Source organism: Chiloscyllium plagiosum, chromosome 13 (assembly GCF_004010195.1).
Source record: "Chiloscyllium plagiosum isolate BGI_BamShark_2017 chromosome 13, ASM401019v2, whole genome shotgun sequence".
Classification (NCBI taxonomy): domain Eukaryota; kingdom Metazoa; phylum Chordata; class Chondrichthyes; order Orectolobiformes; family Hemiscylliidae; genus Chiloscyllium; species Chiloscyllium plagiosum.
The window spans coordinates 17,262,460-17,275,494 of record NC_057722.1 but is presented as its reverse complement, the minus strand read 5'-3'; the positions used below and the strand labels follow the sequence as shown (position 1 = coordinate 17,275,494).

At 38.5% G+C, this 13,035-nt stretch overlaps 1 protein-coding gene across 1 annotated transcript; it reads right to left on the bottom strand.

Annotated features, from left to right (window-relative positions):
* Positions 1-1,285: 1,285 nt before the first annotated feature.
* LOC122555787 (eotaxin-like) lies at positions 1,286-12,595 on the bottom strand. The gene is made up of 4 exons (XM_043701930.1): positions 12,193-12,595; positions 11,969-12,089; positions 4,472-4,549; positions 1,286-2,522 (listed from the first exon to the last, which is right to left on the bottom strand). The coding sequence occupies exons 1-4, from the start codon at positions 12,266-12,268 to the stop codon at positions 2,495-2,497; spliced, it is 303 nt and encodes a 100-aa protein (XP_043557865.1). The 5' UTR covers positions 12,269-12,595; the 3' UTR covers positions 1,286-2,494.
* Positions 12,596-13,035: the final 440 nt, after the last annotated feature.

The following is a 13,035-nucleotide window of genomic DNA, read 5'->3' as shown; positions in this document are numbered from 1 at the left end:
TCATAGAAACTAACAGACAATAAACTACATGTAGCCAAGTTTACTACTACATTAAAAACTATTGTAAGATGGAAAACCAAATCTTATTTCTCGCACACAATGTAAATTTTAAGGTGCAGCCAATTGTCATAGAATATCCATCAAAATTCAACGTGAACTATTGACTAACCTTAACTTCAAACTTCCCAAATAGGGATAAGAGAAAAGGCACTTTATGTAAACTGTTTATTGAGGCAGATCAACACATTTGAAACTTTAGCTCCTAATATTCCAAATGTATGCCAATTTTTAATCGAATGATTTTATCTTGCAAATGAGGGCATTACCCCCTTGTCCTTCATTCATTAACTTTCCATGTTAATCTTCATGTCATTCCCAACTAAAGGTTAAAAAATCCCAATTATTTAATTATTGAACATCTTTTCTTTGCAACTGCGGGCTTTTATCTGATGAAGTTGTTTATAAGGCTTTACACAGTTATTTTACTGTTAAACAGTCTCCTTTTTAATGATGATCTTTCATTAATCTTTTTCTTTAAGTTAATATGAGGGTCAAATAATATGATTCTTATAGATGATGTTCCATTTTGTGATTGGTCACCCATCTGAGAGTTAATAATGGTTCTCTTGTACGTTTCTGTATTCTATTGATGTTTTCTATTAGTTTAGTTGAAAACATTACTTCCAGGGATTGCTAGGTAATAACCTGTTTTATGTACTCATTAGTTAATAGTGCATCTATGCTACCCTTCTTTAATGTCTGATTTACTGAGAAATGAATTCCCTTTCTTTAAAAAATATCTATACATTTCCAGAGATGCCACTTTAAATGGAGAGATATTGGAGCTATGATTTTAACTAGTAAAGCTTAATAAGCAAGTTGATTGAAAAAGTATTTCTTTATAACACTTGCATCAGATGTCTGGATGGCTAATGTCTAGTTTAGAATAACACTAACAATGTGTGTTTAATGCCATTCTTACTCCAGATACCTGCCTCTTTGCTCCATCTCTGAGGATGAAACACAATGGCAACCATCTCTGGCAAGAGAAATGATTCAGTATGAAGTGGCAACAAATGATGAGTCCAGGATTTGCTTTCAGTTGGAGAACTTACGATGAAATGTGTATCATTTTAATCAGAAATAACAGGAATGCTGAGTATTTTTGTTTCCAAGGAAATTCATGGAAAATATTTTAAGATTTTATAATTAGAACATAATACATTTAGAAACATGATAACCATAGTAAAGCTTGTATGAGTTGGTTGAAGGAAGACATACAAGGTAGGTTACAATATCCTTTAATAATAAGCAAAAACAAAGCCCAAATGTGTAAGATATAAAATGAAGTGCTTAACATGCTTATGAATATAACTAAAATAACTTCCTGATGTATTAATTATGTTTCCTGCAGAGAAGTTATATGATATTCTAAATAATAATGCTGACAGTGCCTTAATGTTATTTCAATGTAGTTGAGTGTATTGCAAAATCTACATTAACAGTAAAGATTTAATAATAACTTTTTATTAAATTTTAAAATTGAATTCATTTGTCAAGATTGCTAAATCCATTTGTGTTTTCAAGAATCTGATGGATGACAACTCAAAATGTAGGGACAGGAGCAGCCATTCAATTCCTCAAACCCACTCTGCCATTCCATTAAATCATGGCTGATCTGTGCCTCAACTTAATTTATAATTTTAACTTCATATTCTTTTATATCGTTGTCCAACATAAATGCAAATAAGTCATTCTAACTGAAGAATGATAAGTATTACAAATGTTCACCTTATGAACAATATCAAACAAGCATTGGGTCAGGATTGAGATCTTGTCACATTTCGTGTGGTTGCAAATTATCACATTTTATATATCATGCTGAAGAGATTCTAGGAACAGAACGTTAATACTGTGCAAACATATTTTACTAACTACTTTATAATTGACTGTAAGTCTGTGAATGCAACTTCGAATTATGAGCTGTGCTTTTATTTTGGAATCTGAGATCTAATAGTTCTCCTGATACTACAATATTGTATTTGAAGCATTAAGAAATTTGCTTCTATATAATTCTAGATAAAAATGTGCCTACCTTAAGATTTGAAACATTGTCCACAAAATATTCCAAAGCATAGAAATGTAAAACAATTGAAAGATTATGGGATTACATATAATGTATTCTGATAATTCTACAAGCAAACAGTTTCATTCCTGCGTGGTCTGATACTCAAACACTATGACTGACATGAGAATTCAGTTTACAAGGTGACAATAAAACATCTTGATATTCATTTTTTCTTGACAATCCATCGGTTTCAGAAGCTCAATTAATTCAAACATTTAGCACAATTTTTACTTGGTCATTATTATGTAAGAAAATTTGAAATCCTTTAAATTTCTAAAAAAAACGCTTTGGGTCAAGAAATACAGCAAAAATGCAGACATTTACATAAGTAAAAAAATGATGTCTGTCTTTATCCCTTTTTTGTTGTTAGGCACTGCCGGTCTCCATTCCATTTCTTGAAAAAAACAAAAGATAATCTCAAACCACTGTCATTATTCTATTTATAAGCTTAAATGTTTCATAGGAATGCAATACTGGAACAATCGGAAAGTGAGATAGTTGTCAACAATGAAGAGAAAAATGAACATGAAGACTAGCACATGGAGAACAAATGAGAGAATGATGAAAGAAAAGTTTACTAAGAAACCTAGGAGAAAAGTCAAGGCTGAAAAGCTTGAAAAGAGTGAAAGCCAAGATGGGAGAAATCAGAAATTTCCTCTAAGGTGATGTTAAAATATTAGGTGAAGACCAGAGGTTGAGGTTCTGGGATAGGATGAGCTAAAGTAAGCATCTCTATCATCAGAAAATGTGAAGAGGAGGAAGATGTGTAACATAAGGGAATAAATGAACAAAAGACAATAGAATACAAATACATAACTTTAAACAAAATAAAGAAAGAAAGAATTTGCCAGAAATAGGAATGTTAGGAAATAGAGAGAGAAAAGGAATGCATTTTAATCATTTGTAATCCATTGTGAGAAATTAGCCTCAAAATTATAGCAGATACCCACAAAGCTAGGGGAAAGGTGTGCTTTATGTTTAAAAAAAGCTTTTTGCTAGGACACAAACCACAGAATGTAAAGTTAAAACACTAACTCAAGAGTTTTCTTAACAAAACTTGGTGCTATTAAGAAATATTTTTGATATTTTACCTTTTAATGCAGCACAATCTTAAAGTTCAATAATGCCATGATTAACTGGAGTGCACTAGCTGTTCTGTATTCCCAGTTCAAATGTTATATTTGTTGCACTACATATTTCATCAAGTTAACTATTAGCTGTGCAGTAACGGCTTTGCTTAATGTGCCTGTTTGAGAATCAGATATAATGCATCTATAATAATTTTTTTTGTCATCTGGAGATAAAGCTGACAATACCCATCTTGCATGCATCAGCTCAAGTATTCTAGAGATATTACTGATGCCATCACGGAAATTCTGATTAGAGGAGTTGCAAAGTGGAAGGATGGAGAGTAACATTCAAAGAGATGAATGATTTTAAATTGATAGTAAAAGTTCATCTCCCTTATTCAAAACAATAACTCCCTTAAAACAAATTTATCATCTGGTTCCAAGTTTACTGTTTCAACATTTACAAAGGTATTATGGCTTTAAGAGATTGGTGCTTCTGCGCAGACCTTTGGAAGTGCTTTCCATAATGGTTGAACCTCCAGTTATCCCCAGAAGATCATGGTCAGTCTCTAAAGGCTTTCAGCAATAATACACAGAGAGGTTGGAAACTGGGTAGAATCTCACTGCATGGTATTTTTGGAATGAACATTTGGTATACCTAGAATTTTTAAACTGTATTGAAGCATCTCAGAGTGGAACAAACTGTTTGGAGTGGTTATTCCAGTTATACACTCTGTTATAGTAAACTTGAAATGTTTTGCCACGGGGTTGAATGTCTAACGTGGAATGTATGTTGTAAATATCAAGAGTATTGCAATTTTATTAAGGCAGTTCAGTGTAGAACATGTGTGGACAAAACTTGATTTTATTGAATTTTCTGTATTTATTAAATTGAAATATTTTGAAATTTGCTTTTATGAAGCTTATGAATGAAGTATGTTTGTTTGGAAAATGTAAGTTACTATTGCAAAACCAATGGGGAGGGACCTGCATTTTGTTACTTTCAGTAAGGGTTCTCAAAGGTTCAGTTAAAAAGAAATACAGTCCATTGTTGGTATGCGATGTTCAGTGACAAAAAATGTCCTTAAATATAAGCCATAAAATTGGCCTTACTCTTTTTCATCCCATTTGGTGATCTGACAGCACTTTCCACAGAAGTGTGTTGAGGATTCAGGTTACAAATATTTATATCATAGCAGACAAAATGAGAATTGCATTGACAGTAAGTATCAAGTGAAGAAGGCAAGCACCACTTGACATTAATTCAACTTACTGCAGCTCTCTGATCTTCACTGTGACCCAACGTGCAGCAGGATGAGAACAGATGGCTCCTTTCTCTACTGTGTAGAAACTAGCAGAGAGATTAACACAGTTTTACAACTCTGAGGAGGATAAATTGTACGCACACTTCAAATAGATTATGGATTGGAGCCATGAGCCACGATTTATGTGAAGTTACTTTTACTGCTTGTTATATATCAGAATAAAATAAAAATTCCAACCTTGTACTACAAGTAGTCATGCCACTGCAATGGCCCTTGTAGTCTATACAACGGCAAAGTTAGGAGATTGTCACGTTTTCTTCCTGATAAGTGGTATCCCATTAATTAGGTTAAATATACTATGAATAAATCTGACAGCATCCAATTGTTGCTGGACCTACTAAATGTTTCCTGCATTTGCTGCTTTTATTTCTGATTTCCAGGATCTATGGTACTTGGATTTTCTATTCACCACAAGCAGATTTCATGTGTGGAACAATCATCATAATGAAGGCTTGTAACAATTTGATGCAGAAGGAAACAGTGGCAATAATGAGAAGTAGCTTGGACTTATATTTTTGTTTACTCTTTACAGCTGGTTTTTGAACTTTGCAAAGGAAGTTCTGTACAAAATCAACACATTGTGGATGCTGAATATCTCAAACAGAAACAATATTTTCTGAAAGTTCTGAACAGATCAGGAAGAATCTGTGTTGAGGATCAGGACTGGCATTTCGTGTCTGGCACCTTGCAACAGAGAAATTGGAAATACCATAGGTTATGATCGATGCAAGATGAATGGTGGGAAGAAGCAGTAAAGATAAGGTCTGGGGTGTAATGGAATGAAAGTTTAAATTACAAAAGATTTCATGTTGTCAAACTGAATGGAGTGGTAATGGGAGTCATAAAGAATTGAGATCTGTCGAAATGAGATGTGAATGGCAGGATAGCTGCAATATAAATTCAAAATGAATGAAATAGAAAATGCAGAAAGCCATCATGAAAGAAACATAGACTAAAATAGGGATAGAGTTAATGATCTAAAATGATTCGTAGTGACTACATCTGCAGCAAGTGTTGGTTGCTTGAGGAACTCTGGCTCAGAGTGGATGAGCTGGAGTCTGAGCATTTAAACTGTGGCACATCAGGGAACAGGGGAGTTACCTGGACGCTGTGTTTCAGGAGGCAGTCATACCCTGTAGGTTAAGTGCTTCAAATTTTGCCAGTGGTCAGGAACAAGACAGCAAATGAAGCAGGTAGAGGAATCTTAATTTAGCATTAGGTGAGCCTCAGCTCAGGTGTGAGGTACTTGCTCACTGTGTAGATGAGCAAAACGGAGCAGGCAAACTGACCACTGCACCATGGTACAAGAGGCTATTCAATCAGGGAAAGCAAAGAGAAAAGTGATAGTGGTAAGGGATTCTTTAATTAGGGGTACAGATAGAATCCTATATAAACAGAATCATATGTCCCTTATGGCGTGTTGCCTGCCTGGTGCCAAGTTAAGAGCGGCATGGTGGCACAGTGGTTAGCACTGCTGCCTCACAACACAGAGACCTGGGTTCAATTCCCGCCTCAGGCAACTGACTGTGTGGAGTTTGCATGTTCTCCCAGTGTCTGCGTGGATTTCCTCCGAGTGCTCCGGTTTCCTCCCACAGTCCAAAAATGTGCAGGTTAGGTGAATTGGCCATGCTAAATTAGCCGTAGTGTTAGGTGAAGGGGTAAACATAGGGGAATGGGTCTGGGTGGGTTGCGTTTCAACGGGTCGGTGTGGATTTGTTGGGCTGAAGGGCCTGTTTCCACACTGTAAGTAATCTAATCTAAAGGGTGTGCAACAAAGGCACTAGTTCAGAATTCTCTTAAGGTTAACATGCAAGTTCTGTTGATAGTTAGGAAAGCAAATGCAATGTCAGCATCCATTTCAAGAGAGCTAGAATACAAGAGCAGAGATGTATTGCTGAGGCTGTATAAGGCTCTGGTCAGATAACGTTTGGAATATTGTGAGCGGTTTTGTGCCCCGTATCTAAGGAAGGATGTGCCCGCCTTGACAGAGTCCAGAGAAGGTTCACAAGAATGCTCCTGGGGATGAAGAATTGTCTTATGTTGAGGACTCTGGGTCTGAACTCGATAGAGTATAGGAGGATGAGGAGAGATCTCATGGAAACTTAGAGAATACTGAGAGGCTTAAATAGAGTGGACATGAAGATGTTTCCACTCAAAGGAGAGACTAGGACCTGAGGGCACAGCCTCAGAGTGAAAGGGCAACTCTTTAGAACTGAGATGAAGAGGAACTTCTTTGGCAGAGGGTGGTTAACCTGTGGAACTCATTGCTGCAGATGAGGACAAGTCATTGAGTGTAGTTAGACCAAGATAGACAGGTTTTTGATTAGTAAGGGGATCGAAGGTTATTGGGAGAAGGCAGGAGAATGGGGTTGAGAAACACATCAGCCATAATTGAGTGATGGAGCGGATCTGATGGGCTGAATGGCCCAATTCTTCTCCTCATTTTTAAAATGGTCTTCTGGTCTTATTGTCTATTTGTTGAACTGAGTCCAGAAGTTCATAACATGTCCAGTTGAAAGAAAAGGTTGTTTAAGCTTGAGTTGAGCTCAATTGGAACACCTCAATAGGTTGACGTGAGAGAGTAGAGTGAAGTCAAGATTGGGAATGAAAATGCCAGCCAACAAGAAGGTCGTCCCTTTGCTAACAGACTGACTGCAAGTGTTCTGCAAAGCAATCCCCCAATCTGCATTTGGTTTGCCAATGTAAAGCAGCAACACAATGTGCAGCAAATACAGAATGCTAGATTGAAAGAATAACAAGTATGTCACAAACAAAAACAGAAAACATTGGAAAAGCTGAGCAGGTCTGGCAGCATTTATGGAGAGAAATCAGAGTTAACATTTTGGGTCAAGTTTTTGTTTCTGATTTACAGCAACCGCAGTTCTTTCAGTTTCTACAAGTATGTCATTGTTCATTTTGGAGGAAGGATTTGGGCCCTTAGTCAGTGAGAAAGAAGAAGGTTAAAAGTGAGATGAACCATTGATTGCACTGACAGAGAAGTGTGCAACATCCACAGGGGGTAATGTTGTGAATGATTGAGGGATGGATCAGGATGTCACAGATTGCTAAAAGGTGAAGGGTTGCTGTATTTGGTGGCACCATTTACCGGGACTGGCTGAAATAAAACATTGAATAGGTTGGTAGGGTGGAAGGACAAGAGGAATGCTATTGTGGTCCTGAGAGGCAGGGAAAAGGTTGGGAGCAGAAGTGTGGGAAATAGAATGAACTCAGGTGAAGACTTTTAATCAACAATATGGTATCCTGGATTGGGAAACCAGAAGACACTCCGAAGTGCTATGGAAGGTTACACCATCTGAATAAATGCAGTGGAAATTTTGGAACCAGGAGAATTAAATACCGTCCTTACAGAAAGCAAAATGTAAACAAGAATGATCAAAGCAGCTGTGAGAGTCAATATATGAATAGTAAGTAATGGTTGGTAATTCATTCCCTGACATAGAGAGATAGATCATGTGAAGGTGAGGAACTGGGTGGTAATTGACAGCAAAGTTGAGGAAATGGTTCAAATTAGGTTGACAGAAAGAAGTGGCACAGTTATAGTCATCAATATGTTGAAAGAATAGATGAAGGAGGGAAGAGAGTGCTGAGTATGACCAGAACAAAAAAAGCTCTATATATCTCACAGAGGGGCAGGTATAGCTAAGATCCAAGCAGGCACCCCTAGCAACTGGTGAAAGTCAACGGGTCTGGCAGCATCTGTGTGAAGAAAGCAGTGTTGACGTTTCGAGTCTGGTGATTCTCCATTAGAACTGCATAGCAGCATTATTTATTTGGAGGAAGTAAGTGGGATTGAAGAAGAAGTTGTTCAATGTGAGAACAAAATTAGCCTGACTGGAGGTGGAGTGAAATGAATAGGGAGTGGTTGGGCCTCCAGTTAATGAAGATATGAAGGGCTGTCTGACCATCCTGGTGGGGATGGAGATGCACAGTTTGGGAACTGGAAGATCTGTGCTTATTTCAAGTGCACATTCAGAGTTTGGCTGTTGATTTTCTAAACAAAGGCACTTACTTGAATTTATAAATTGCCAATAATATATTTAACATTCATGAATAGAAGTTACTGATAGTGCTGTAAGTGGGAAAATGTTCAAGATCTTTGTGTGACTTTCACCTGGGTGAACATTTGAGCAAATCTGCCAGTTCAATATTACACCTACAATTTTGACCCAATTTAAACTGAATCATTAACACCTCTTGCAGCAGACAGAGGAATCCCAGATTGCAACCTTTTATCTCTATTATAATAGCAATGTGGTAATCTTGAAGTGATAACTAACTGCATAAATCTGTTTCCATTGAACTATTTGCAAGAATTCATGAACAGCATTTTCTTAATTGTTTGTTTTGAACTCATCAATAAGGTGGGAAACACAATAATTCAATGTGAATGAAGTACAGGTAATTTTAAATCTTTGTCAATATTAATCTTCTCCAACAAAAGACAACTTTTTTTTCAAATTATTTGCACATTTTGTGTTACTTATAGGAGATCAGAAAATACAGTCAAGTTTGGCAATTATTTTTTAAGATTCAGGAGAAATGAGGAATTTCAGCTTGGAAATTTCCCTTTCTACCATCCTCATCACTGCTGTGCCACTGCATTTTACCAATTTGTTGTAATACATTAGTTTGTTTTTATAGTCTCCTTGCTGATCTCCTCTCCTGACAGCAGTCAACAAGCCAATTGTCAAAAATGAAGGCAGTGAAAAATCAACCAGCCATACTCCTCAAGGTGGCTGAAGCTGGTATACAATGCCACTGAATAAAAGGGCATTTGCCCATCTGGGCATTTTTCTTGCATGTGCCTAGATGCTATTTGTTACAAGATCCTCATTCAAGCAACATCAAATAACACATCTGCTGTACCCAAGAACTTTGGGGGAAGGTAGGGAAGGTAGGAAGGTAGGGAAGATTGGGCCCATTGCTGAGATATTTGTTTCATTGCTAGCCATGGGTGAGGTGCCTGAAGACTGGAGGTTGGCTAATGTGGCACTATTTAAGAGAGGTGGCAAGGAAAAGACAGGTGAGCCTGACATCAGAGGTGGGCAAGTTGTTGGAGGGGATTCCGAGGGACAGAATTTACATGCATTTGGAGGGGCAAAAACTGACTAGGGATCGGCTTTGTGCATGGGAAATCATGTCTCATTAATGATTGAGTTTTTTGAAGAAATGATGAAGAAGATTAAGGCAGAGCAGCAGACGTTGTTTATATAGACTTCAGTGAGGTGTTCAACCAGGTTTCACACAGTAGGATGGTTAACAAGGTTTTATCATTAGGAATACAGGAAGAACTAGCCAATTGGATACAAAATTGGCTAGAAGGTAGAAGGTGTTGGAGGGTTGCTTTTCAGACTGGAGACCTGTGACCAGCAATGTATCACAAGGATTGGTGCTGGGTCCACTGCTTTATGTCATTTATATAAATGATTTGGATGTGAATATAGGAGATATAGCTAGTAAATTTGCAGATGACACCAAAATTGATTCGGTAATGGTCAGCAAAAAACATTACCTCAGAGTACAACAGGACCTTGATCAGATGGGCCATTGGGCCGAGGAGTGGCAGATGGACTTTAATCTAGATAAGTGTTAGGTGTTACATTTTGGAAAGGCACATCAGGGCAGGACTCCTACACTTAATCATAAGGTCCTGGGGACCGTTGCTGATCAAAGAATACTGCATTCAATTCTGATCTCCCTGCTTAAGGAAAGATACTGTGAGACTTGAAAGGACTCAGAAAAAATTTACAAGGATGTTGTCGGGTTTGGAGAGTTTGAGCTATAGGGAGAGACTGAATAGGCTGGAACTATTTTCCCTGGAGCATCGGAGGCTGAGGGCTGACCTTATAAAATGTTTATAAAATGTTTATAAAATCATGAGGGGCATGGATAGAGTCAAAACCGAGAAGGCATAGGATTAAAGTGAGAGGGGAAAGATTTAAATGGGACCGAAGGGGCAACTTTTTCATGCAGAGTGCATGGAGTTAAGTGCCAGAGGAAGTAGTGGAGACTGGTACAATTACAACATTTAACAGGCATCTGGATGCGTATATGATTAGGAAAGGTTTAGAGGGATATGGGCCAAATGCTGGCAAGTGGCAGCAGATTAATTTAAAATATCCTCTTGGCAGGGGATGAGTTGTACTGCAGAGTCTGTTTCCATGCTGTACATCTCTATGACTCTATGAACAATAATTGAGGTAGAGATTCTGTTTAAAAATGCACCCTGCACAAGGCTATCAGGGTATAACTGGCAACTAGTACTTTATTCCATGAACAATATAAACATTTAGGAAAAAAGGGGAGACAAATGTAGAAAAAAAAAAGAAATCCAAGAAATATGAAAATAAGCTTCTATTTATGGGTAAAGTAGCATGATGAGAAAGATCTTTTGATACAGTGCTATCATCCCTGCCTCTGAGCCACATGTTCCAGGTTCAAGTGCAACTCCTGGACCTGGAGGGTGAAGGAAGGTATATCCATAACATGGCCAAATGGATTAAGTGTCAGCATTCACCAGTGGAAGTCAGCATGTGCGACAGAAGTTGCTGATCAGAGAAATTGGTTTCTCTGCCATTACTGTTCCTCGCTGTACATGCAAAAGTGTTTGCTCTCGCTGCATCTTGGACTGCTCAGGGGGTTGCTTGACTGGACAGTTGGAGTGAATCAGGTCAAGTGCCAAAAGCATGCTTTGAAGTTTCTGGGGTGGTGGGGCAGTGGTGTCCTGACTCCAGAGGCCTGGGCTCAAGTTCCACCTTCTCCAGGAGTCTATCATTGCATCTCTGAGTAGGTTCATTGGGAAAAAGCATAAGTGTTGAATCTCATTTTGGCTGGCATGGGTTTGGGACTGGACTCCTTGCCCTTACCTGAGGTGGGTGTTGTGGGTCAGAGGTGGGAAAAACCTATAGAGAAGAGATTTGGCAAAAGTTTTGCTTGACTGATCACTTAGAGCCCTGGATTCATGATTGAGGCATATATGGTCAAATGCACATCAAATGGGGTTTAAAATGTGATTACTGTAGTATCAATTGTAGTGAACGAGAAACAACTGGATTATTGTGAAAGCCATCTTAGTTTTATACTTTTATCTGAAGTGGGCATGACCCGTTTATATGCCAGCATTTATCACCCATTTCTAATTGCTCCTGAGACCGTGGAAGGGAGCTGTAGTTTTTGAACTGCCAATTCACTGATTTTCTTTAGTGAAGGCTGCCATTCTTATGCAATCTCTGATTTCAGAACAGTAGAAAAGTGGTTGGTTCATAACCACTATCTGAGACGGTCTAGTGAGTCATTCAGTTGTATTCAAAACTCAGTACCGTCTGCTCACGGGCAATTAGCATGGCATTGCCAGCAACACCATTATCTCATGAAAAAAATAAAAACCGAACGTTTGAAGATGAACATTTATAGTCATTACTTACATTACAGCTTCCACACATGGAGCAAGAGCATTCTGTATCCTGTAATGTGTAATGTTATAGGGGATTTTTCTCACAGACACTCTCTTGCAGCAGTTTGTGGTAACTCTGCTTGGCCGGAGATCTGAAAATTAAAAGAGGTGAAGCATAAAGAAATCAGGCTTTTCCAATCAAACTGCTGTACTTGTTCATTAAAAAACAGAAGGTATAAAAATGGCAAAACTTACATGTCCTGCATGAGACAAAGAAACTCCCAAAAAGCAGAAACACGACAGCGATTTGGAGCAATCCCCTGGTATGCATTGTCGACTCTTGGAGAAATCTTTCTTTGTTTCAACTCGAAGCTTTGTCAGAAGTTGCTGCAATGAGGTTCAAAATGGTTTTGCCCTGAGATGCTTGCCACAGTTTACTTATTTCCCTTTTCAAAATGATTATCAGAAGGTGCGCCCACAGGAAAGCGGTCTGCCTGTCAGTTTCGGCTACGTGGTTTCATTTCAATGGGCTGTTACTTTTCAGCTTCAGTTTAAAGGTACTTATGCACGTCTGAAAATCAAGTAAAATACAACCTCAGCTCTTTTGACTGCTATGATCTTATTCCATAGTGTTTTCAGCATCCATCTCTTCGTTCACAATATTGCGTGCGATTCTGGTCTCCTTCCAATCGGAAAGATGTTGTGAAACGGGAAAGGTTTCAGAAAAGGTTTACAAGGATGTTGCCAGGGTTGGAGGATTTGAGCTACAGGGAGAGGCTGAACAGGCTGGGGCTGGTTTCCCTGGAGTGTCAGAGGCTGAGGGGTGACCTTATAGAGGTTTACAAAATTATGAGGAGCATGGATAGGGCAAATAGGCAAAATCTTTTCCCTGGGGTCGGGGAGCTCAGAACTAGAGGGCATAAGTTTAGGGTGATAGGGGAAAGAAATAAAAGAGACCTAAGGGGCAACTGTTTCACACAGAGGGTGGTACAGAGGGTGGTTCCCGCCTCAGGCGACTGACTGTGTGGAGTTTGCACGTTCTCCCCGTGTCTGCGTGGGTTTCCTCCGGGTGCTCCGGTTTCCTCCCACAGTCCAAAA